Source organism: Meleagris gallopavo, chromosome 9, assembly GCF_000146605.3.
Source record: "Meleagris gallopavo isolate NT-WF06-2002-E0010 breed Aviagen turkey brand Nicholas breeding stock chromosome 9, Turkey_5.1, whole genome shotgun sequence".
NCBI lineage: Eukaryota > Metazoa > Chordata > Aves > Galliformes > Phasianidae > Meleagris > Meleagris gallopavo.
In genome coordinates, this window is record NC_015019.2 from 6934195 (window position 1) to 6960633 (window position 26439).

General features: G+C 33.6%; 1 protein-coding gene across 8 annotated transcripts in view; it reads right to left on the reverse strand.

Annotated features, from left to right (window-relative positions):
• Positions 1-26439, reverse strand: part of PCDH11X (protocadherin 11 X-linked) — a 393314-nt gene that overhangs the window by 344623 nt on the left and 22252 nt on the right. For 5 of the 8 annotated variants that reach the window (XR_002117655.2, XM_019618166.2, XM_019618163.2 and 2 more), the window contains exons 3-4: positions 25987-26034; positions 21000-23486 (exon numbers count right to left, since the gene is read on the reverse strand). Coding sequence is in view for 6 of the 8 variants with exons in the window: in XM_019618166.2 (XP_019473711.1) it covers positions 21000-23486; positions 25987-26034 (2535 nt within the window). In the remaining 2 variants the exon portion in view is untranslated. Of the gene's footprint in view, positions 1-8619; positions 14731-20999; positions 23487-25986; positions 26035-26439 lie in introns of those variants that run through there. The other 3 variants (XR_004160642.1, XM_010715238.3, XM_010715239.3) reach the window with 3 other exon arrangements.

Sequence of the window (26439 nt, forward strand, 5' to 3'; positions counted from 1 at the left end):
TCCTGTGTAAGTTATGAACACATATAATGCAATACAATGCATACTACTGTAAGGAGTATCATTTTACTTTTTCATTATTACATATATTTTCTCAACTTTTATTGTATGAATAAAAGTAAGTTATTTCTTCCAACAAACAGAAAGCAAAAGAGATGGAGCATCAAATAAAAACTGTATGTATTGATTTTCCATTAAAATCAATGTAAGATATGGCCTTGATAAAATCAAAATTAACATATAATGAACAGTAATGGAAGTTCATTTTTTACTTTTAATTATCTTAACGGAAACTAGATTACAATACAGTTTTACTTTTTTATTTCTTATATCACGCATGTAAAGGTCCAAGAAAACTGTCCAGTCTGAAAATACACCACAGTGTATCAGCGGCTTTATCACGGCACTGCAGCACATGTAAATGCTGACACAATGGGAGCCATACTTATGCTGAAAAGATCATTCAGCTGTCAGATGCTAATTAGTCTTTGAAATCCTTGTGGGCATCACAATAAAAGTGTTAATTAATGTGACATGGGATGGCAGCTTCTGAGCTTTGGGATGTATATCTCTGGAAACAGTAAAAGAATATTAGACTTTTTTGATAAAAGGCAGAATTGTATTACAGTGGAGATTAATTTCAGCTTCCCTACATCGTAAGGTTTCTTTCACCCTGAATACTACTTCTTCCAAAGGAGTGACAAAATAAAAACTGCTTAACACACATAAAAATTCCTGGACTTTACCAAAAGCTGTGCAAAGTAATAAGTTGATTTCGCTTCAAAGATTCTTGTGATGTTTTAGGACTTTCTAGAATTTAAATAAAGTAATTATGATAAATTCCTTCCTCTTCACAGTGTTTACTTCGTGTCTTCCTATTACTCTATTTCCAGCTTCTATTCCTATACTTTCACATAAAATTTAAAGATGCTGCAGTCTTCCAAAGGTTGGTGGAAGAAGGAAAGGGGATACAGAATCTGATCTAAATTATGTCTTACTTCACATTTATTATACCAGTGAATTATTATTATATCTTAGTCCAGTTTTTCCAAAAGCAGTCTTGGTGGCAACTAAAAGTAACGTGAACTCTTTAAAGCTATAAACATCTTTTAGACTTTGACAGTAGTATTTATACAATAAAACACCTAACATTCCCTGAGAACAAGCTGAACTTTCCCCAGAATGTTTTGCTGCAAGTTACTAAAAGCAGTATAGGAAAAAAAAAACACTCAAAAAGACTCTGACTGACTTATCTCTTGCAACATGACATGAACTTTATCTTTTAATGATGTGTTGCCAAAGAAACTCACAAAACTGCCCAATGCTTCATTGACTGAATTTCATAGTGATGACTGTCAGAAACCAGAGTGAATGACATTTTTGCAAAGGTTAAATGCCATCAAAAGAAACAAAAACATGCATGTTGACACCTGTGAACTTTGCAAACAAGAAAGTGATTACACTATCAATGCAAGCTGAGGACAACAGGTCTCACTTTCTACTAAGACATATTTTTTGGTTATTGGAATGGACTGGGATCCATTGCAGACTGTCTGATGGCACTATGGAGGTGTGTGCTGATCTACTAAATACATGTTCTCCAAAATCCTTCTTTGTTTTTGGTTTGTAAATATCCTGACAAATTAAACACTTAAATAACAAACATAATGAAAGTACTTTGACTTTTAGCAGCTTACGGAAAAAAAACAGAGGAAGTGAACCAGACTGAAGGAAATAAGCATACAGAAGTAATGAAGAGAAAATATTTAAAAATTAACAAATATCAGTGTTATAATCTAGCATATAAAATATTCATTCTTTAAGTATGAGTAAAATTATTGTATAATTTAATTTCTGTTCACATATATGTAGTAAATTTTAGTAATATTATAAACAACTTCTCAAAAAACATACAGTAATAGTGGAATAATCAGCCTAAAATTACATTAAATGAAAATGAAAATTTCTGAGTAAAATACTTCTATTCACTTTAGAGACTTCTTTTTGCATTTATTATCTATCATTTGATTGCCTCCGCTGTTTCTATCAGAGTCAGTATGCATGCCTCTAGCACCAAAAGTCACAGCTCCTAAAAATACTCAGCTTTTTGAGCTCTACATTTTAAAATCATTTTTGTGTTAGATTTCAGAAATCATCCTATTCATCTTTAGCTATCTGAAAATGAAGTGCTCATATAATTTCCTCCTACAATATATGGAGAAAAGAGTTACCAAGAGTGACTCATTTCAGCTTTTTCTAGGTATATGAGACAGCTACAGTGGGTGATTTTCTAGGTGTGCCTCTCTTCCTTCACTTCAAACCTAAATCCTTCATAGACATATTTCTGTTCTCTTTAGAGCCATTCAGAAGAAAAAAGTACTATCGCCTGGAAGAAATCAGAATGAAATTCTGATGTATTTCTTCACCACTAAGCATTATGTAATACTAAGTGAATGAAATAATAAGCTCTGCTTATTCTATTCTTATTCTCCCTTTCTTAAGCTTGTGCCTCAGCTCACTGAAATCCAGTACCTATGCATGATACAACCTATTTTCTGATCCAGTGTGTCAGTCAATCTGTTCTTATTTGCAAAGAGAATTAAGCAACTCAAAGACAGTAAAAACAAATAGAGAACATTACCTCATAGCTTATCAGTATTTTTCCCACAGAAAGATTCAGAACATTCACTTGTATAAGGCAAAGGGCATCACTATGTCCATTGCTTTGGTGAAGTCTTATCGAGATCTGAATACAATCTATTCCCTTTGCAAAAATACTGCTGTGTGAAGGTTTTCCCATCTTTATAATTTTGCAAACTAGAACTCATATAAGAAAACTCCACTCATCTTCAGAAACACCGTTAGCACTGAAATTCAGTTTTATTTTATTACCTCTGTTGGGCATTTACTTTAGTTGTTGTCCATCTGTTTTAAGATACCTTCTCAAAAAACAGTCACAATACATCCTACTTATTCATCTTTCCTTCTAACTATATTCTTCTCTCTTACAGTCTGTGTACTGCTTCCCTGTATGGTTCTGCAGTTTGCATTTGCCACTTTAATTCAGAGGTTATTGGTTGATCCAGCTGTAAACATTTAAGCTGGATCAAGTGGTCTCTTCCTTTTGAAAACCAAATTACTATCAAGCTTCTCTGACCTTTTTTTGTTTGTGTTTTCTTTCAATCTCCAGCCACAATATGGCCAAGGCAAAACAATTACAAAAAGAAAATCCATACAAAGCCTAAAACCACATACAAATCATGGAATGGAAACAGCACAAGACAATCTTCCACAATCCCCATGGAAGATTACAATACGTTTACTTGCAAATTCCCACCACGCAGTACTTTTTTTGACCAGTAGTGGAACTTACTGTTCCAGCTTCCCACAGCCAGCCTTGAATAACACCTTAACGAAGTATCAGATGTGTTGTATACTGCTAGATAAAAGCAGAAATAAACAGAAATCAATTAAACACTTATCAAAAAGCTAATAACCCTCGTGTTCTATCTTCAAACAAAATAAGGATTGTCTTGAGCTATTATATGAAATATGACAACTTTTGGTGCATTACATCCAATCTGATTTCTTCTCCCATGGAACTTAATACTATGGGGGTATATAAATTATAAATGACTTCTTAGATCCTTTTTCCTCTGGAAACAATACACAGAATAAATATTTATATTGAAAATAGACCAAATATTGCAGCATTCCTTAGGAATAAAGGCTTGCAAAGATTTACCCATAAGATTCAGACATATATTGGTAAATTCAGATTTATTAATAGAATATTCTGTATTTGAATATAGAAGAACATCTTCTAATTTTGATTTATTGGATGAAATGAGAACTAACTGAATTGAAGGCTCACATTTCAGCACACATAATACTAAACTAAATACTTTCATTAAATAAAGATTTACATTCTTGATTTGCAGGCTTTAAACCTGTCTGATGGAAAATAAAGAATAAATGACATTTTTCATCAGGATTTTATCTTGACAAAAAGTCTTTTTTGCAGATATATTTGATATTCATTATGTTCTTGTAACAGCCTCTGCATCTCAAATGTTATCAAACCCTAGCAGAATCTTTTCATCTTAATAAGGCAAAAGCAGACTTTGTGTTCTCAACCCTATTTTGTTCTGATTATCAAGAGGAAGGGTTTGATTGACACAGGAAGAAAAAAAAACAGTTCTGATTAAATCTGAGAGTTTTCATTTGGGCCAGCTTCACAAGGAGAAAAGGTTATCTATCTGTTATGACAGGACAGATTCTTTTCTGGCCATTATTTTTTATATAGATGATAAGACTAGTATTTTCATCAGTAAGTGAAGGTAGACCTCAAGTAAGGTTTGAATTTGTAGCTTTGGTGAATACTTTCAATTTATCAAGCACCCAGACTGTGTTTTACTTCATTTTCAAAGGGCTTATCAGAAGATAAACAGTTGACACATTTGGACTTGTTCGGCACTTTTGTATTTTGAAATTTTTACTTAAGTAACTAAGCTTCGGCTGTGCCACTCATCTCTTTACATATATACTTTCAGATATCCATAGTACACTGTTGACTATTGGCTTATTTTCTATGTTGTTGAAGGGGGAAAACAATAAACATTTATTTGTAGCAGAGAGTAAATACCTTATAAATATACAGCTAGAAACTAAGACAATATTGAGGCAGGCTCAATATCATTATTTGATTGATAAAAAGCCCACTAAATAAACCTAGCTGTTCACTGTAGAAAAATCCCTCTGAGGATCTCAGATGCTATGAAGTGGTGTGTAGATTTCCCCATTCATTTCCATCCATGCTATGATCGTCCTTTCATCTAGTATAGAACATATTGCACTGTAACCACATTGGACTAACTAGCCAAGGAAATGTAAGGAGAATTTAAAACCAGATTTGGATTTATTCTTTCCCTAGCTTTTCCCTTGATAGCTCCTCAACAGATTTGGATGCTCAGAATAAATTTGCCCTGCACTCAACTATTGTCTTTCCTTCTTTTAGATACAGGAACACAATTTACAAAATAAAATTTGAGTGATCTTTAAATGGAGAATTTAACAAAATATGTCGTGCAAGTATTGGCAAGAAAAGTATTTTAAGGTTTTTGAGGAAAATATTTTACGTTTTAGAGCTTCAATGTAAAGAAATAATCAAAAAGTAACATATTAATAAGAAACAATCACTTTTGCTGTAACTTAATATTTACAAGTGACAAAACAGATGTCTGAAAAACATGGAGTTACAAACTGAAATTCAACAATAGAGGCATAAAAAAGGATCTGTAGTCTGTAGTTCCAAAAAAAGGCAACAACAATGTGAATTATACCCTGGGGGGAAAGAAAAGAAAAAAAGTTTGCTTTAGTCAGCTTTGTACTTTTTCCTTTCCTAAAATGTCTAAAATAATTTCAAAATCCATTATTTTTCTCTTTTTAATATAAATATGCTTATCCCTGTGGCTTTTTATGACAGAGTACAGCACAGTAACTTTCTTTGCAGAATTCTCTAATTTGAGAATGAACAAATTCTTAGAATATTCAATATGTAAAAATAGATTGTGCATGTTGCTATTGCTTGTGGTGCATTTTCACACAAGTAGTAAAGGCCCTCTGAAAATAAAACTTCAAAAGAGTTCATTTTAATGGTAAAATTTTACGTTCTCCCATCTATCTCAAGAAGAATGATGTTCTTCACAACTAAGATTACTACAGTTCACTCTGTGAAATTCCACAGTTATCATACTCTCGTGTGAATTTAATAAAGCTTAGCCTGAGCTGCTCTTGAACAGCAGCCAAGCATTTGATTTGTTCTATTTCATTTTATTCTTCTATATGCATCTTGTTACCATCTGGAATCATAAAAACAAACAGTTCAAGCAGCTAATGTGTTAAAAGGGGGCAATGACATAATGAAATGTTTCCTTCCAGTTCCCTCCAACACTCATTTTTTCTTTCATATCCATTTCAGAACTCACATTGTCATTTACTAATTCCAGAAGGACTTTCTGTAAGAGGATTTTCAAGACAGATGTTGGAACCCTTACACAACAGAGCACGTGCTGTCTTATCCATGTTTAGTGTTTAAAAGCCAAAATACTGTAACTAATAAATCGTTCTTGGTAGCTGATTGAGAGCATGTAATTGCACCATTGTGTGTCTCATATACAGAACACATCAAAAGAATATTTCCCCCTCAAGTTTTCTTTTTCCAATTGTTTTCAAATTCAACTTTCATGATAAGTTTCTGAAAAGGTTTGATCCACTTTTTTACGAGCAAAGAAATGATGGTATGTCAATTTACCAATGTTTACACTAGTAGGACTAGATGGAATTCAAATGAAAGCTTTCAATATTTTTATAAATTAAATATAAAAGTCGGTGAATGACACAAGCTAGCAAAAAACGTTTCATTGGACTGTACTCTGAAAATGCATATGAACAGATATCTTTCAAATATAAGTAAATTGAATCCATTTGGCATTTATCCATAAAAACAGATGGGATTCTGAGTTCTACTAATACATCTATATGTACTTGATGGTCCAGGAACACTAAGAATTTGAACTGACATAGAAATATATTACTTTTAGAGAATTCTGGAAGAGACTTAGGGTCATGGCAGTTGTTCTTAGTTTTATATTTTTGTCCTTTTATCTGAAGCATATATGTAGCTGAAAAATATATGAAATTTGAAGCCTAGAAGAGAAAATATCACTTTGGATGTCAGAAAATGGAATCTCAGTACACGATAATACAAACAAAACAATCATGTTAGTGGAAGAACTTAAACATTTCAAGTATGTATTTTTGTAAAATGGGATGCTATGTTCTTTTGGGATAATTTTATGCTGTGCTAAGTTCCAAGATGAGGTAAAACTCCAAAAGAGTCATAGTATTTGAGTCTTTAATACTAAATACTGCTTTCTGGAGGAAGTAGAATCTCAGAAATAGGATGAACAGGAAAAAGGACTTTCTTGAAAATAATGGCAAGGAGCCAAATTCGCACAAATAGAATTTCAGCATTAATATAAAATTTGTGTGTGTACACATTAATAGAGACTATATTAGCACTAACAGGAAATGACAAAATGTGTCATCATAATACGGAGAGTGGCAACATAATACAACATGCACTACACGAGAAAGACATGAAGATGAAAAAGGTGGAAGACAAGTTTGGTGAAGCACTATGAGACAGTTGAAGATGGCTCAATATCTAGAAGTGAAGAGAATGGTAGAGCTACAGACATAAGTTAGAGTGTGAGTAAGGAACCAACTTATTTTGCATCTTCCTGATGTGAACGTGTTTGGTTTCCTCATTCAGAAAGAAGCATTTGAAACTGGAAGGAATTAAGAAAGAAAGGCACCTGAACATGCGAGGGCTTCATTAGAACTGAAGTGAAATTTTAACCTTATCCCACTAAGACATTTTCAACCATGAAACCAGGGAAAGCAAGCTTTCAGTTTCACAACAGAAGAGTCAAAGTATGGTTGAGCATGTACAGTTTCTGGGATACAGCGCACATCTTTGTGAAAGAAAAAAATAAGAGATATAATTCAAAGAAAATGAATGATTGGGATCAGCTTTAATGACTTCTCCTGTTCAAAACAGACTTTGATGGATTGTCTCCAAGGGCCCTGAAAAAGTTTCACAGGTATGCAAGTACTTCCTATCTATCTCTAAAATACCTGCATGCTTTTTCAATAGAACTTAAACACAGCAAGAGAAATTCCAATTAAGATAAGGAAACACTTTTCGCCATGAAAAGTAGACAAATAGGAACCAGTGTTTCAGAAAGGTTCAGGAATCTCCACCCTGACTATTAGTCAGGGGTAGACTGAATGAGGTCCAGAGCAGGTCAGTCAATACTTGAGCAAGAAATACCTTAGAAAACTTTCTGACATAGAAATTAGACATGGAAAATTATCAGAAAGATACCTTACTTTTGTTTGTCTGTATATAAGCCTCTATAGCTCTATAATGTGTAAAATAGGAGTTAATAGGGTAAATATTTTGTGTGAGGAATAAAACTCACAGAAACTATTTATCTTACTTCAGTGTGTCTTATGGGACACACCTCTGAAAAGTATTAGATATTTGTGTTTGGAAGATTAGCCTAATGTATTTTGAGGGAGGAAAGTAGAGTTTTCCCATAGGATTTCTCATAAAACCATTGTTCCCACTCGATTCTAAAAATATAATAGATCTAGCTGACTCTGCATGAACTGTAAGACGTAAATACAGCAATGCCGATTACTGCTAATAACAGTCTCAGACATACCTTTACAAGCAGCAGCAACTCTCAGCTGCAGCTCTTTCTGAGTTTTGAGTATAGCATGAGTTGGGAGAGAGATTTCTCCTATAAATTGCAGTGGTTCAGGATTCTAACTTTGAAATCAATAGCAATCAAAATCTCAGCAGGCTGTAAAAGTCATTACCTCCTTTCTGCTAAGCTTGAGAACGTAACCCAATATTTTTCTCTTCTCTTGAAGATTTGTTTACAAATATACTTATTCTAGATTGAAAAACATTTTCACAGCTTCAGTTTGATCCACTGGTATATTGTATCTGTTGAATCCCCAAAACAGATGCTTTTGAAACAAGACAGGAAATGCTTACGCTTTTATAGTACATGTTCTAAATATGCATACCTATACATTCATATAACTGGTTAATAATATGTTTTTACTTTTAAAAAATACATTTAGAGAAGTGAAATGGAACAAAGACAGAAGACAGTTACAAGGATCAGTATTATTATTACAGTCTATTTCTTTCATATATTTCTTTTACATATTAACTATAACTCATGTAAGTTTAAAAATGGAAGAAAGGTAAGTCATACAACAATTTTTTTTGTAATATCATTAACAATTAGATAGTTTCATCCAGTTAAAATAACAGTGAAATCTGTACTATACACCATTCAAGTCTAAGTTCCATCACTTTTTCACTTTCAGTTTGAAATACATTAATTTTTCATGGGTGGGAAAAATATTTCTGAAAATCAATAAAATTTGGTCATGCAATACAATTAAGATGTCTTACTTTCAAATCACATGGTAAGCCCGACACAAACCAAACGTTAAAATCATGTGTGAACACAAATCTAAGTGTTCACATACAAGTTAGAAGGCAATGTTCCACAGTTAGAATTTGTGATCCTTGCTACTTGGTGAGAATAAAAGATTTTCTTTCCCTGAATTGCTTATTTTCCCATAAAGTATGTCCAAGTAGTAGAAATATTCAGGAAAACGCATCTTCTAGTCACTCAAGTACTTTAAAAGTTCAAAGTGTGAAGTACACCTGTTTGTTGCTCATTTGCTTATCTGAAATATATGTGCACTCCAGCGTCATCTGTCCTTGTCTCGTTGGGAGGAGGTTGGAGAGAAAGAAGGGAGGAAGCAACGATGGATCAACCCATCAATGATTTAGGTAAGGATCTAAGAAAAATATGCTTGTTGAGTGTTTCAGAGTGAAGTTATCTACATGACTGAAACTTATTTGTGATTTACGCACCCAGATAAAAGGGGAGTTTTTGAACTGCCAGACACTAAAAAGGAAGAAATACTTTTGAAGAAAGACGTTAGATTCAAGTTTCACGTCAAAAATCTGGTGATCAGATCATTAACAAAGACAGACAACATCACAGCCTAGTACATAAGCCGAGGTAAATTCATCCATTTGACAACCATGAACATCTCATAGGAGAAAAAGATGAAAAACATAAAAAGGACTGGAATTCAGTTGATAACTCTGAGGTGCTCTTCAGTAATGGGAAATCAAACCTCAAATCTTTGATAATCATCATTTAGCTTTTATTGGAAATAAGTTGACTGAGCTTTAATGAACAACTTCAATTTAAAAATAAATAAATAATAAATACAAATGAATAAAGGCTGTTTAAAAGATCGTTGAAGCCAGAAATACTCCTGAAAAATTCATGGTAACACAATTATTTAATATCCATCTATATTAATTTAAATAACTGAATTTGATTTACATATGTCTCTTCATTAAATCTGCAGAGGCAGATTTTTACATTGGAGAAAATATAGAAGCATCATTTTCATGATATTTTCAGTGGCAAGATTTAAGAGAGCCTATACAACAGAAAAATGTATTAATTCAGAATAATACATTCCAGTAAGCTTAGTACTGGAATGAGTGAAATACTTGAAGAAAGAGAACAGAAACTCAAAACTGTATTTATCATATTTTATCATAACCTCCAAGCTAAACAAGAGTCACTTTCTAATACAGTTAGAACACAGTACACTCTCAAAGGGAAGACCAACTTCAAAACAATGTGTAAAGTGAAGTCCTAGTCCTTGACTATCTTTCATAGCAGGATATATTGTGTACTGGGACAGTCATATAGGTACAGTTTTTTTAATGTAATATATTGCCTGTAAACTGTGCTAACTGAACATGAGATATATGTGTATTCATTCACCCTCATGCTCTCTTTACATACACATGCACAGAGAATACATACATACACAGACATATATATGTAAAGACATACTATATATCTCTCTCTATAAACACTATATAAACACTCACACATATGTAAACATTCTTAGAGGTTGTGTAGCTCTTGGGAAGTCCTGCTTAGAGCACATATAGTTGAAGAAAATGCAGACAAAATGTATGTACTGGTAAGGAATATGCTTGCTAGTAATCTTTGTGTGGTAAATTTAGTTTAATAACTATAGACTCCAACCACTGTAAAAAACACCGGTATATGTATAGAATTGACAGTGTGCATGCACTGCCAAAAGAAATCGAAGGTGTGTTTAAAAACAGTGCTTCTTCAAAAGATATATAAATATAAACTTTAAACAAAATTTATTTTAGAAATAGATGATTAAGACATAAAAGAAACAGTGCTTGATAATTCAATATGAAATCAAAAATATATGCTCAAAAAGTCTTGTTAAAAAGATTTTACAAATAATACTTAAAATCAGGCTATGCCATAAATATTCGCACTATGATAAAACAGGAAATCACTAAAAATCTGTAACAACAACAATAACAACAACAACAAAACCAAACTGCTTTACAGTTTACGTTAAAAAAATAATTCTGTTTACAACACAAACTGTTTCATTTTTGACAGTACCCTACTGCCTTTTAGCAGTATTCAATGGGATTCAGAAGGATATAGAGATATCCTCCAAAGTTCTATGTACTTTCTGATATGACAGGCAGCTTTCATAAAAACTGCAGATTGTGTGCCATAGTTTTTCTTCAGAGTCTTGTTTGACATTAAGTTGTCTGAGATCAAGTGGCACCAAGCTTTGGTAGACACATATTCATACGAAATCCAAGCACTGACAATATGACACAGGATGCAGAATGGCAAATATGAGAGCCATCTTTGGCTGCTGGCACTGCAGATCTAAAAGATGTGAGGCAACTAATGCACACTGTAAAAAAAAAAACATCAATAAATAAACAACTATTCTCTATGCTAAGCCAGACACTGCACTGTAAATAACCAAAAACGAACTCTAGAACTTCTACAGGCACAGATCTTTCTGCACTGGTGACAAGGATGGTGATGTGCAGCAAACAAAAGGATAAATCTCTAAATAAGTTTACTGAGATCATAGTGAGTAGTAATAATTACGGTCTAAATCACAAGAAAATAACATAGAAAGTGTGGCTGATATTTCCAAGAAAAATATAATGAATTTTCAATTTCAAAAGCAGCACTTTGAAAACTCAGTAATTCTTGCTCTTCATCTACCCTGACTTCCATGCAGTCAGAAAAATCATTTATTTAGGTGAAAGCACAAGAAAGAAATTATATTCAACACTGAAGTAGGCCTGGCTTTGATTCAGGATTCTAATATTCATTAAAAAAATCTAAATACGGAATTTTTTGACTGGCCTCCACTTATCCTTTACCTTTTTTAAAACTGTAGAAATTAATATTCAGCACATATAGACATTTGGTAAGTACACATCAGGCTTTCACGAGACTTTCATGGATACACTTAATCAAGAGAAGGAAATAAGCTCTCTGACAAGTCTTATACTAGCCTACGAAAGCACACTCTTTAAAAATATTTAGATAGAAGAAAACAAAAATGGAAACAGAGGAACATATGAAACCGAACTACTTAAGAGGTTGCTGGTTTTTCCAATAGTGCATTTGAAGAGTTATCATATTTGGCTGAGCTAGCTCATGAGAGAACTAGAAGAGAGATTATCCATTTAGACCAATAATCCAACCAGTTGATGAGCCTCTATTTCATATACGTGTGTCTTTTCTAAGGTTAAAAATCAGACTAGATTCTTCTAGAATAGAATGATATGACCAATGAAATACCAGGAAAATGATAGATCTTCAGCTTGGCTAAAAGAAAAAGAAACAGAAGTCTCCTGAGAAGTATTTTTCTCACAAACAATCAACATTCATCTCAAGAAACTGCAAGCACAAGTTATCAAAGGTTCTTTTCATACTCATTGTAAAAAATAGGCACTTGTAGAGGGCATGCAGCCCTCTAGCATGTAGATGAACCAAGTACAGTACCTCAGCTCAGTATTCTTCAATTAAAAGAAAAAAAATCTCAAGATAAGCATTCCTATTATTCGGTGCTTTTCCTCCTAACCAAACATGAATTTTACACGTACAAGCTTTCTCATCTCTGCTGTAAGAACAGAAATCCAAAGATTCAATTAAAAAACAAAACATAGTAAATAAGTCTGTGAAATCCTACTATCTTGAACAACTCTACTAGGCCAAAGGTTAATTACTCTTAACAAATATCCTTGCATGCTTCCCATCACCAAACTATGAGGCACCTAAGCAAACAACTGTAATAGCAATAGGCAGTTCCCATCTTTAGTTACACTAAACAATACTTCTTGAATAAACTTTTTACTATGTCTGGAATGGAGTATAAAAACCAAAACAACTGGCTAAGTTGTGGCATTGAATCAATAAATATCATTACTGTATGTCTATCCACTGAATGTGTAGTTTAATCTGAATCGTAAATGCTGCAAGGGTATGGTATGGTAAATAGGAACAGCAAAACTGTCTTACAGATACATAAACATCTTTCCAAGAAAATCATCTCATTATAGGAAGGAAATTTTTCCTGTAACAGTCATAGCTATAATTATGCAATACAATATGCTAAATTACAATACGTACTTAATTATTAATAGAATTTATTTTACAGATCAAATAGCCAAATACACAATTTTGAAAGAGCCAGATAGCAATGTGGAGAATACTATAGGCAACAGTCATGGTAGACATTCTGCAGTCTAAGAACTGAGGCAACGTGAATATTAAGTACAAGCCTATAAATATCTTTACATCAAACATACAGGAAGGTGTAAGAATGTCATGTTGTAGTCTAATTGATCAATCATTAATAACTTTTTCTTTAAGTTATATATACTGTATACATCCCAGTTAGAAGTGTTATTCATTTTATTCTAGCAAACTAATATTACATGTCTTCACATAAGTGCAGAAAACAGGGTTCTTTATACTCCTTTGCTTCCTAAGAGATTTTCTATTGCACGTGAAATGCTAATATTATAGATGATACATATTAAGCGTTATTCTCTAAAATATACAGCAACTTACAACCAGGCTGCAAACCAAGCAATGATACTCAAACTGTATTTGTTAAATGAATCATACTAAATTAAAAAACATTGTGTAAACAAATTTAAATTAAAATAAGAAAGGTAATAATAATTTGGAGAGAAATGAAAAACAGAAGGCCATATTTTCCCCTATGTGCTAGGTAACAGTGCAAAAAATTCTAGGTTCCAACAAATATTTATCATTTCCTATTTTATCACAGTGAAAAGCAGGACACTGGATCTGTGATTTAAAAAAAAAAAAAAAGTATTTCAAAAGATTAGGTGTATAGCACCTGTTATGTGTTATCTAGATTTCAGCAAGCAAAATGCAAATTAGATTCTATTTTAGGAAGTGAATATTTTGGAGTTATTTAAAACGTGATCATTTATTACAAAATTTTGTGGGTAAGAAAGTATTCATTGTTCATAACTAATATTGTGGCTATGAAATGAGAAAGCAGTGATTTGATCAATTCCATTTATGAACCATAGCAGCGATATTATCATTAAAAATATTATGGAATAGATATAAATAATACTTGATTCTTAATACGTGTAACAATGCTATATTGTGACAACAATTTTTTTTCTTTTTAATGCAGGGAGTATAAAGAACTTTACATTCTCCTTTCAATGTATGAATAAAATTTATTGCTCCCTTTTATTATACTTATATAATCAAAACTTCTACTTGTTTCAACTAAAATAAATAAGGAAAAAATCTGGGACAAGAAGTTGGTTACAAGCAAAATTAGAAAACAATAGATTTATCATAATCGCCAACTGCGATGAATGATGGGTCACATTACTTTTTTCTTAGCAAAACTACATTATAGAACACTATAGCACAACGTACTAAAATTTCGTTGTCTTTTCCTTTTAAAAAATTCTTGCCCTTGATACCTTTCAGTAGGGCAGCTTGAACAGTTCATCGTCACTTCCAAACCCCTCTGGAGATCAGACGATAAATTTCTTCGGCAATCAGAGAGAGGACAAAGGGCTTTCTCGTGCTATTTCCTTGTTTTCATGTTTGCTGGCTTAACATCATTGTGTACACGTACGACTTCAGTATATAACATCAGATGCGATGGCGTTCAGAGCTGGCAAACAGAGAAACAGCATGAGAAAAGCCCTTTCCTACATAATTTTTCCCCATATATTGTAAAGTTTGCTTCCAACTTTCAACCATGTCAACCACATAGCTTGAGAAGTACCAAACTACTGCATTTCTATGTAACCAACTACCTTCGGTGAGTGTGTTTGCAGGGCTCTACATACACAGAAAGACCTGCACTCATCTACATACATGCACAACAGAAGTGTTAAAATGGGAGACACAAAAATGGCTTCTATGTATGTTATTCTAGGTTTTTTAATATTTTTCTTTATCAGCTCAAAACTGTAAATGCTGTATCAAGCACACAGCTATCAGAAAACTCCCATACTACTTAAAATACATTCTACTGGGTTTTAGTAGATTTAATTCAAGAGCACAGTTCCTAAGAGCAAAAAATATTTTGAGGAGTTATTTCGCTTCCTTAAGTTGTACTTATTATCAATAGAGTTAGAGTCTTGAAAATTCACTGAAACAAAGCCATTCAGACCAATTATTTCAAGGAAAGAAACCCAGTATCAATAGCAGTCACCGAGACACTAGTCACTCACTGGTTAGGAAATTGCTATCAACTGAAGATCATTGAGTGTAATACCTTCTGTGAGAAAATAGGAAAAGAAATAAGTGTGAAAATTAAACTAAAGATAAATCAGATTTCATTGTTGACAATGGTTGGTAGCCATAAGTTTCTATTAAGATAAAAATAAAAAAAGGAATTAAGAAGAAAAGAGTAAACATTTCAGCTCCACCACGAAAGCATGAAAGTGAAACATGCTTAATGTTTAGGGAAAATCATATGTATTTATACTGCTACTATCCCAAAACAAGCTGCTAATGGATAGAGAGTTGAGTATCATTCTAGCCTGAAAAAGAATCACCAAATGTTAATGCTAGAACATTGCCTGCCAACTTCAGTACAAACTCAGTCAAATAGTTTTTACTAGCATAAAATAAAAAACAAAACAAAACCAAAAACAGCCTTTGTTTTCTCCAAAGTAGTTTTTACTGCTCAAAAAAAAATTGAGATGCTATACTGATGGACACAATTTAGAGGTGAAGTACTGTGGTAGGTGGACAGTTGGACTGGATTGTTTTGGGGGTCTTCTCCAATCTTGGTGATTCGGTGATTTTATGATTCTACTTAAAAGGCACATTCAAAATCGTTCCTTTTTTTTTTTCTTCCTAAAAGACAAGAGAATTTATTTTTTGTTTTCTTTTCACTTGTGCTTGGTATTTGTTTTATACCATAAAGTGCAGAATATCAATTCCAGACTTCCTTTCCCATGTTTTTTCAGTAAAAAAACACATCTATGAAATAAAAATTGACTTTTCTTTCTACAAAGAATTCCACAGAGAAAAAACATTTCCTTGACCAGTTTTGCTTTAGTAGTACTACATATCTAATTAACTGTTCACTAACATAAGAGTCTGCAAATTTCACTTATCCTTCAGTAACATCTTTTTCTCCAGATACGAATTTCAGTTCTTACTGAAACATTCATACACAGAATCACACCAGAATTACCAGCAAAATTACCAGCTAGAAAATTAACAGAAAATAACAAGAATAGTCAGAATTGTAGTAATCACTTCTGAGACAGCTTTTGGGAAGGCTTATACCAATAGATATTTATCTGACATTTAGAAGAAAATGTTCCTTGAGTGTATGTTCCTTGAGTGTAATTTACTCTGTATTTGTCAGTGCAGAACACAGAGTTACCTACACACCCTTTCACATATCAGAAGCATCAGCATTGCCTATTGATGATTACAGGATACTGGATTAAACTCACTACTCTCCCTTATTATCCAAAACAATAAACCATGCATCTCAAGATCTGCACATCACATGAGTTTTCAGAGTTTTTTGTTTCAGGAAAGTACAATAATCTTTTAATTTGTATTCTAAGCACACTGCTCTCATACTAAGTGGAAAACAATAATGGCATTTCACCACATTTCAAATCAGAAGCAGAAAACCATATGCATCATAACTGTAAGCCTGCATAAGCAGTTGGTAGTAAGAAAGCAGCCCCCAAAAAGGCAACGTATCATAAATCAGGTCTACCTTCTAATATAAATTTAATGTGTATCTCTAATTATTTTCCAACAAACAAGTTCAGCAGAGATCACAGTGTTATTTGAAATCTCCATTCATACACATAGGTACATTCACACATGATAGAATTCTTGCAAATAAATCAATTAATGAAGCTTTACAGTAGTAAATATGAGAAAATCAATCTTCATACCTGTTCATTCCCACAATTTTTTTCTCAAGATAGCATAGTGTACTAACAGTGGAAATGTTAACATATGGATGGGAGTCCACTGCAAAGCAGGCATAACCACCACCAAGTACAGAAACAGAGCATGATTATATATTTGTCATTCAAACAATATGTTCATACATATATTTAAACAGTTCAGAGAATGACTATATATTCCAGCTGTACCAGCTGAAGAAATGAACTGAAACTAAACCAAGTCCTGCCATCACTGCTTTCATGCAGTCATACTTTTTCACTAACAAAAGGGCAGAAAAAGTGATGGCAAAAAGTTAAGGGGACCCTTCCTCAGTCAACAGCAGTTTATTTTAGGATATTTATACTGTTCTTATAGTGTGCAGTAAAGCTTTTCCAAATGAACGAATGTCACAAATAGCATTAACTGAAAGAAAGAGACAAGAAGGAGGAGGATATGTGAAGTTTTAATCAACCTCTGCAGCAGTAGTTTCTTAGAACCCAGCTGCCAGAGGTAACACTGTATACTACAGTTATGAATGTTTTGATTAGATATGTTGATCCCTCGACAGGCATTTGAATTGTCCAAATGTTGTTTGAAACACCTGAGCAAAGATTGCAGATTTTAAAATTTGTGTTACATATGATATGAATAATGGATTGAAAAAAATGAAAACATCTTTTTCAACTTTCCAATGCAAATGGAAAAAAAAAAAGATTTTTGAAAGTACATATTTCATGCAGCTTTCTCTCACTAAGGTAAGCGTCAAAAGCAATTGAGTTTTTACAAAGCTCGTGGATAGACAAGCTGTAAATGTATATATGTTTCTCTCCAAAAAAATACATTCGTCTGAAGACAATGAAAGTTAGCTTGATTTTATATACCTTACTTTAAAAAAAAAAACAAAAAAACATATTATGAATAAGAAGCCCCTTCACATCCTTAATACATCTACAGCATCCCAAAGGAAAGCATGCAGTTCTGAAGATACCAATTTACTCTCACTAGTATTAAATCCTAACATGTGACTTCAAAATAATACTAATGTCTCTTTCCATTACCTTTCCCACACAAAAGAATCAGAGAAGCTTACTCTCTCTTCTTCTTTGCATTATATTAGCACCACACGTTTCCCTCTTCAGCTTCCTGCAGTCAGCAATCCAATCTGTCCTCAGTTGCTTCTGATTCCTATCCCACAAAACTTTGAGCTTTGCTACTGCAGTATTTATTAGCCCACATAGACATACTTTGGGCTTTTTAGTAGAAAATCCTTTACATTCTCTTTTGCGATTTTTTTGAGTACAACTGTTATAATGACTTGTCATTTTGTACATCACTTCTACAAATTTAACAGAAGAATTTTTTTTTTTTTAATTTAAAAACCTTTGATATCATTCTGATTTAAAGCTTCAAAAATCCCATAACTTTTTATCTTTAAATCAGTAGTTCAAATGTCTTGCATAGACGAAGCTAAGAGGTATTGAGATGTGAGGCTTGTTAATATCAATAACCAATTGAAAATGAAAATAAATAAATGCACAGCAAGCATGATCTTTAGTTTTCTCCTTCAGAGAGATTTTGGCTTGCAATAGGGAAGTATGACAGTAATTATTAGAGTAGAATAATGTTTCTCACACTAGACATCTTCCTTATCTTCATTTCTCAAACTAGCACATCTGCCTTTTTAACTGAAATTATCCCGCTTCTCCTTGCTGTCCTGCATTTTCTGAAAATTCAGAGAGTGCACAACACGAAGGTATCACTAACCACAAAGATCCCACTTGTCTATAAGGTTGGAGAATAGAGGGCAACATGGCATCTGAAAGACTGGAGTAGAAGTTTCTTTTGTTTCATCTCCTTACTGGCTAACAGTGGCAACTCTAAGTCAGTCTGTCCTGAGTGTAGCTTCACAGAAGATAAAACTACACAGATTGTAACTATACAAAAAAACAGGTTAGGAGTAAGACTTGTTATTATAAAAAATACTGAGATTAAAGAAATATAGTTTGTTTTGCTATCATAAAACACAATGCTGTAATTACAATCCAACACAAAAGATTAAACTCAAATGGCCTCTTTTGCTCAATTTATGTAAATAAATGCATTAATATTTTATTACTTATTTAAATAAAATGCAATTAAGTCACATTTAAAAGCAAATGTTGTTTTCCAACTAGTGGAAAGAGCCAGTGTCAGAGAGGAGTTGCAATTTCTCCAATAATCAGGTCACTTTTGTATATGAAAAGATTAACCTTTTGAGCACCATACTAATATAATTTCTGGCACAGTTATATCAGGTAATGAGTATTTAAGAACAAACAAACAAACAAACAAAAAACAGTTTTATTCTTCTTTCAATGACAGGAAACCCCTGTGAATGACTTTTAAGGCATAGATAAAAGAAAACATTTTTTTCCCCAAGAGACATCTGTAGAAGATAATTGCTTTCCATTCTACTTTAAATGTCCCTTCTGATGGAAGAACTAAGTTAGTAAAAATCTAGAGTATCATGAGCTTACCTTATTTTTTAATAGAATTAGTGCATTATAAAGTCTGCTTTTGAGCAGACAGTGGAAGAATCTTTTTGGCTTGGAGGAGATATACTGGAGTCCCTGTACTCAACTGAAAAATCACTTAGATCAGGCCTACAGAGCACTTAGATCAGATCTCCCGAGATGCTGAAAACAGCACCACCCACCTCATCATAAGGAAAAATATAACAGATGAACAAGCTAGCAAGAAACTTTTCTAATGCCCAATTTAAATTAACACATTTAAATACCTTTGATACAAAATATTCAAATCTGATAAAGTACACACTTTCTACTATTGTCATAAAAATAATAAATTCTATTATTTTTTCCTCAACTTAACTGTTAGTGAAACTCAAAACTCCATTTTTTAATACACAGCTATATGGGTTACCACAGAAATTTGTGTTGTTAAGGGGGAAAAAATTAAGTAGAACAAGCAGGCCATCGTGCAATTTTCATGTACATTTTGTTATCAATGTAGCTCACAAAAAAAAGCTCACAAAATTTAAAACCTCAACTGAACAAAAAGTCTAACAGTCTTGCTGAAGATTTGTTCCCAAAAAATAATATTAAAACAAAATATCAATGATATAATAAGCTCTTCTAAAATATTTAATTATTGATTCTTTTAAAATTTCACTAGAAAACTGTTTTCACTGAAAACATTGTGATATTCTTAAATAAAAACAGACAAATAGACAAAATTTATTATTTATGAAACTTTCCAAAATATATACAGAAATTAGATTTGATTTTCAGTTATTTACAGCCTTTCTGTAGTGTTATTATCTTATTTTTAATTTTAAGCTAAGAAGTCTTTAGACATTATGCTGTACTGAATTGTTGAGAAGTTAGTATCTGGTTTCCCAAGCAGAGCAAGTGAGAGCAACTGTACCAACGCTTCTTATTTTCCCGCACCTTTGCCTATTGACAGTGCCATTCTACTCAAGTAGTCTGGTACTTTGGAAAATGGCACTGAAACTCTCAGATGAAAATCCTTGCCTGCTTTTAGTGACTTTGAAGTAAAGCTATGCCCAAATGATGGCTGCAATTCCAGACACCATTAATATTAAGAACCACTTATGAGGTCCTCTAAAGCTTTATTGTTTTCCACCTGGCCTAGATTACTTCAACTCTTGAGCACACAATACTACAGAGGACAGTACCATAAACCCTCTTTGTTTCACACAGCTGCACAGCATACAGAGATAATGCAGGAAGTGCCATACTGCCATCTGCAGTCCGGAATACCCACCAATGTAATAATTCACAGCTCAATTTCCTTGCAGCAGTCATTTTAATTTTTCCCTTAACACTAAAGAATCTCAAATTGTTTACATTTCAGTGCTTCTATCAAACATGACTTTTCATAAATTTTAATCCTTGTGGACAGTTTTATTTTGCAGTGCTTAGAATTAGAGCTAAATTAATGGAAAAGAAAGAGGCGAAGGAGAGAGAACCTTAAAATTTCCATTACCTGTCTGGTGTGAATGGGGCCTGGGGTCTTGAAGCCTCCTTGACAGCTGCATTCAGAAACACTGTAAGGGTCCGAGCTGCTTGATGAGCACTTGGAGAGTGAGTCACAGCCCACCACAAAGGTGTTATCCAGAGGCAGTTCCTGAATGACATGGTGCTTCTTGGGGGGTACAGGAGTCTCAGGTTTAATTTGAAAGGTTGGCTGTGGAGAAGCAGACTTGTAGTGCTTTGCTAAATCTGGGCTATCAGGCTTAAATGTGGTTGGTGTAGTGGCCCAGTTATATTTTCCCATAGTCTGCTCTTCTAGTTCTACAGGAATGTCTAAAGTGCCATTTATGTGCTCATGGCCAGGATCATCAGGCTTAGATTCTTCAATAGTCACAAAGTTGAGGAGAAGACTTTTTGGAGAGCGTTTCTTCTTCTTCTTCTTCTTCTTGATCTGCCTATTCTCTTGGTTTGGGGAAACCCACTCACCACTCTGCTTATTTTTCTGGACAACTTTGTGCCTGGGAGTCTGGCGGCACCGTACTAACGCAGTAACAAAAATTACCAGAATAACTGTCATTGTGCCTGCAATAATCGCAATTATGATCTTGACATAATCATTGGTTTGTGGGGTTATCTCACCATCCCCAATGTTCTGGCCAACTGGAGTTTCCATATTCCTGCGCACTAGCTCTTGTATGTAGGAACTATTGGTGACTGTCTCATTCACAAACAAATGCACAAGAGCTATAGTATAAAGGGACTCTGGCTGTCCTAGGTCATTGACTTTTATCACCAGTCTGTGCAAGCCATGATCTGATGTAATTACCTTCTCTTTCAATGTAATATTGCCTGTTAATTGGTCAATTGCAAACAAGCCCCTTGAATTCCCTCCTATAATGCTGTAACGGAGCTCTGCATTCATTCCTGTGTCATTATCAACTGCAAAGACTTTTGTAACAACAGACCCCGGACTGGATGATGTTGGAACCAACTCATATGAATAATTTGACGAAGGAATTACAAAAACAGGCCTGTTGTCATTTACATCAACAACATTGATCGTCACTTTGGCCGTTGAGGAACGCTGCAGTCTTCCTCCATCCACCGCTTTCACCTGAAAAGTGTATGACCCCTGCTGTTCTCTATCAAAAGTAATATTAGGTCTTATTACACCAGTAAGTGGATCGATAATGAAATTATCTCGACCATTTAATATAGACAGAGTGACTGCAGCATTCTCTCCAGAATCAGCATCTGTTACTGTGATAAGCCCTACTGTGCCATACATGGGTAAGTTTTCTGGAACATAGAAATTATATTCATTGTGTGTAAAAGCAGGGCTGTTATCATTCTGGTCCAGGACTGACACTGTCACAGTAGCATTGGTTTGCAAGGGTGGCATCCCATTATCCTTAGCCAGTACAGTGAAGGAGTACCTGTCTTGTTTTTCTCTGTCCAGCTTTCTCACTGCTGTCAGAATGCCTGTACGGCGGTCAAGGTTGAAAATAGGGGGTGCATCAGAACCCAGAATATAGCTGATCTCAGCATTGCGCCCACTGTCGGCATCTGTAGCACTTATCTTGGTTAGCTGAGTACCAGGAGCATTGTTTTCAGGGATGGAAAGACCTATGATAGGCTGTGTGAAAACTGGGGCATTGTCATTTTCATCTTTAATTTTGATCAAGAGCATTGCAGATTGGTTTAAGGGAGGTTTACCTGAATCTGAAGCTACAATTTTAATAGCATATTCCCGTGTGGATTCATAATCTAGAAATGTAGCTGTCTCCAGAAGAAACTGATTATCAAACACTGGCTTTAGTCTAAAAGGGACATCATGATCTGTAAAACAAGTAACTTTTCCATTCAGATCAGCGTCCTTGTCCATTACTGTTATCAATGCAATTTTTGTATTAAGTGGAGCTTTCTCAGACAAAAGCACTGTCCCATTCACTGGATTGATGATGTATCTCGTGTCTATTGATGGGACATTGTCATTAATATCTGTGACATTAACAGTCACTGTTGCTCTCGATGGAGTTGAACTGCCATCACTTGCCAAAACAGTTAATTTGTGTACAGGAGATTCTTCCCTGTCAAGTGGCTCTCTTATGGTGATGAGACCAGTGGCATTATCAATGGCAAACAGCTTTTTGGCCAAGCTGGAGATTTGATTGCTGAAATAGAAGTGGATTTGTGCATTTGAGCCCAAGTCTGCATCAGTGGCATGGAGCTGAGAAACAGAGGTGCCCACTGGAGCATTTTCTGGAATACTAACTTCAATGTCGTTCTCTTTAAAGACTGGGCGATTATCATTCACATCAGTCACTGTGACTTGCAGGATTGCAGTGCTGGATCTTGGAGGACTTCCACCATCTTCAACTTTAATTTTCATCACATAGGTATCCTTCTGCTCTCTATCCAGGATCTGCTGGACAATCAGTTGAGGCCACTTATCTCCCTCAGGTGTCTCAATTATATCAAGACCAAATACATTCTGACCCTACAAGACACAGAAAAATAACATACTTTAGCATAGTAGTACATTTAAGCAGAGAATCATCTCATTAATGGTCTGAAATTATCACAAAAAATATAAGTGTTATATAGGAATTGACAGTTTTATATTTACTCCTAGTTTGCAATATTTAATTTTGCTTTAAGCCCAGGGACCTTAAAAAAAAGCTTCAGAAGATACTTTAAAATAACAGGGTTATGAGTATTTTCTTTGTTTGTTTTTTTGGGGCAGGGGTACACAACACATTGTTGTGGTTTGTTTGTTGGTTTCTTGGTGTTGTGTTTGCTCTTTAAACCAACTGCTCTCTTCTTAAAGAAAAGAGAAAATTCTTGGCCAGATGTGATTTGCTTTCTATACTGTATCAGTGAGTGTGGAGAAGAGAAATGTAGCCAAAGTTCAACAATGTCCAAATGTAAGGTAATACGCATACACTAAAGGATTTAAACAAATCTTCAATTTGAAGGAAAACAAGGAAGGTAAAGGGACTGCTTCATGGTTCATGGAACAGCTCCGGACATGATCTGAAGCCATCATAATTTAAAAAAATAAAAATGAAATAATTTACTATACAGGCATTAGATAATTCAGACAAAACTAAGCCATAACTGTTTATTAGAAATACATAACAAACTCCTTAAAATTATTCTGTTATTCCTCACAATTTGCTTTATATTTATCTTCTTTTTTCACTTGGATTGTTTTGAGTAGGTGTTTTTTTTTTTTTCATTAAAAAAAATCACAGAACTGTGACATTCACTTTGAAAATAATTACTTCTTTTCACAGGGATTATTGAACACCTTACACTCCTGTAATAGAAAAGAAATACTATATATATTTGACAAACATGGCTTCCTTCAGAAGCCTTGTGTTGAAAAATAAATACAATAAAACAAAACAAAATAAATTCTGTGTAAGAATGGACTGCTTTGTTTAAGTGTTTTGCCAATCAGGATTTGACATAAACATTTCTTTCATGGAAAAGAACTATCCATTCCCATTTCAAACATAACTGTGCAACTTGCACAGTATTTGTGACATTACGTTGCAACCAGGGGCAGTCTAAAGTGAACTGGAGCACATTCAGAAACAATAAATAAAACACAGCTTTTACTTATTCAGTAGAAGAAATGAAAATATTAGTTTTAAAAGAAATGTCTTCTCAAACAGCAATTCTACATTTATCTCTCTATGGAGAGAAAGTGTGGGTTTCCTATTCATCTTCAATCAGCGTAGCAGTTAGTTGTAATAAATTGCATAACTACTAAGAAATAATGAATTATTTATGTTTTAATATAGAATTCCAGAAAAAAATGTAACAAGCTGGTGGAGGGGGGTGGACACATCAGCTATCTTTTACTTCTTTATTTGTACACAAATTGACAGATGGGCACTGATTATTCTATCATTAGATCTCACAACTACAACAAAAAATTACAAATAGACTTTCAATACGTTCAATTATACAAATGAATACACATTTCTGCATTTCTTTAACTGTCAAGTTAAAAGCAATTTTTCATTATACCATAAAATTAATAGATTTGATTCTCCATAACTATCAGTAAACTCATGGAGAAGCTGAAAAGAATGCAGAGAACAATTCCAAGTCAATTATTACCATTTAAGTAATTTTTCTTTACGAAAAAAAAAAAAAGTTACTTAAGAGAATTTCTCGCTGTTCATTAAAGGATCATGCATCTTTTTAAACTGCTAAAATAAAGGGATTTTTTAATTTTTTTTTTCCTAATTTAATTCACACTGGGATAGAGTTAAATACAGTGATACGCTGCATTTTATCAAACAAATTTTCTGAGAGAGTGCTCCTATTCTAAACATTCCCAAAATGATGAAACATTCAAGAAGCATATTTTGAAGATTACAAATATCTCATTCTCTCCCTCATGAGAAAAGAAACTGAAAGTTAAAAAGAGAAACAGGACGAAAAACCTTCAGTGTAAAATTTTTACTGTTGAAGTAAATGGATCTATCATCACCAAAACCTCAGTGAAATCAAAATTTCCTACAATCAGATTGGTTTTTGGACTGAACCTCAATCATCTCATTATCCCAGTGATCTGAAGGTTTCACCCACGCTAGAGCATTGCTATAAATCTTTAGAAGTATAATAGGTAATTAACACTTACATAGTACCTTTCACCATTAAATTAATTTTAGAAATAACCTGTTAGTTTATTTCCTATATCAGAGCTATATCAGAGAGTGAAAAATAAAATGCTGAATTTTTAATTTGAAAAGACAGTTTAAATGATGTAATCTAATTACTTCAAGCAGAACAAGGTTTCAGAGCCAACATCAACTTTAAGAAGCTCCAAGTTCTGATCACCATATTATTTATCAGTGGTTTGAGCAACTTGTAACCTTATTGGATTTTCCTAACATACTTTTCAGTTGATTCATGTCTAAGGTAATCTTTAAAATGATGAAACTGATACACTTGCTGAACATTCTTTGCCGTATATTTACCTGATCATTTGTAATTGATCCAAACGTCCTTTTCGGAGCTGTTTTGGGCTGTCATGTAAAATAAAAATTAGAAAGTTTTAAAACAATTGTAACATTTAGGTAAGCTAATAAATGCATAATCAATTAAACATGGATATCTAATGTGATAACCTAGAAAAGTTTCCAAGTATTGCAAACAGGACTGCATGTAGCAAGGTGTACCTAGTCTACACCTAACTTGCCTCTAAACATGCACATGGCACTATTACACTCTCATCACAATATTTCATTAAATTCATTAGTTGTGACTACATTTGCTTTGTAATGGTTTTTATTTGTTTTTGCTCTGAATGTTCAAATCTGCAGTAAAAAAAGAACTTGGAAGCTTCAAGTTATAAATCTGTGCAGTCATAAACCTAACATGCTTCACCCATACACAGAAGATAAGGACATGATGTATTACCAACATCTACA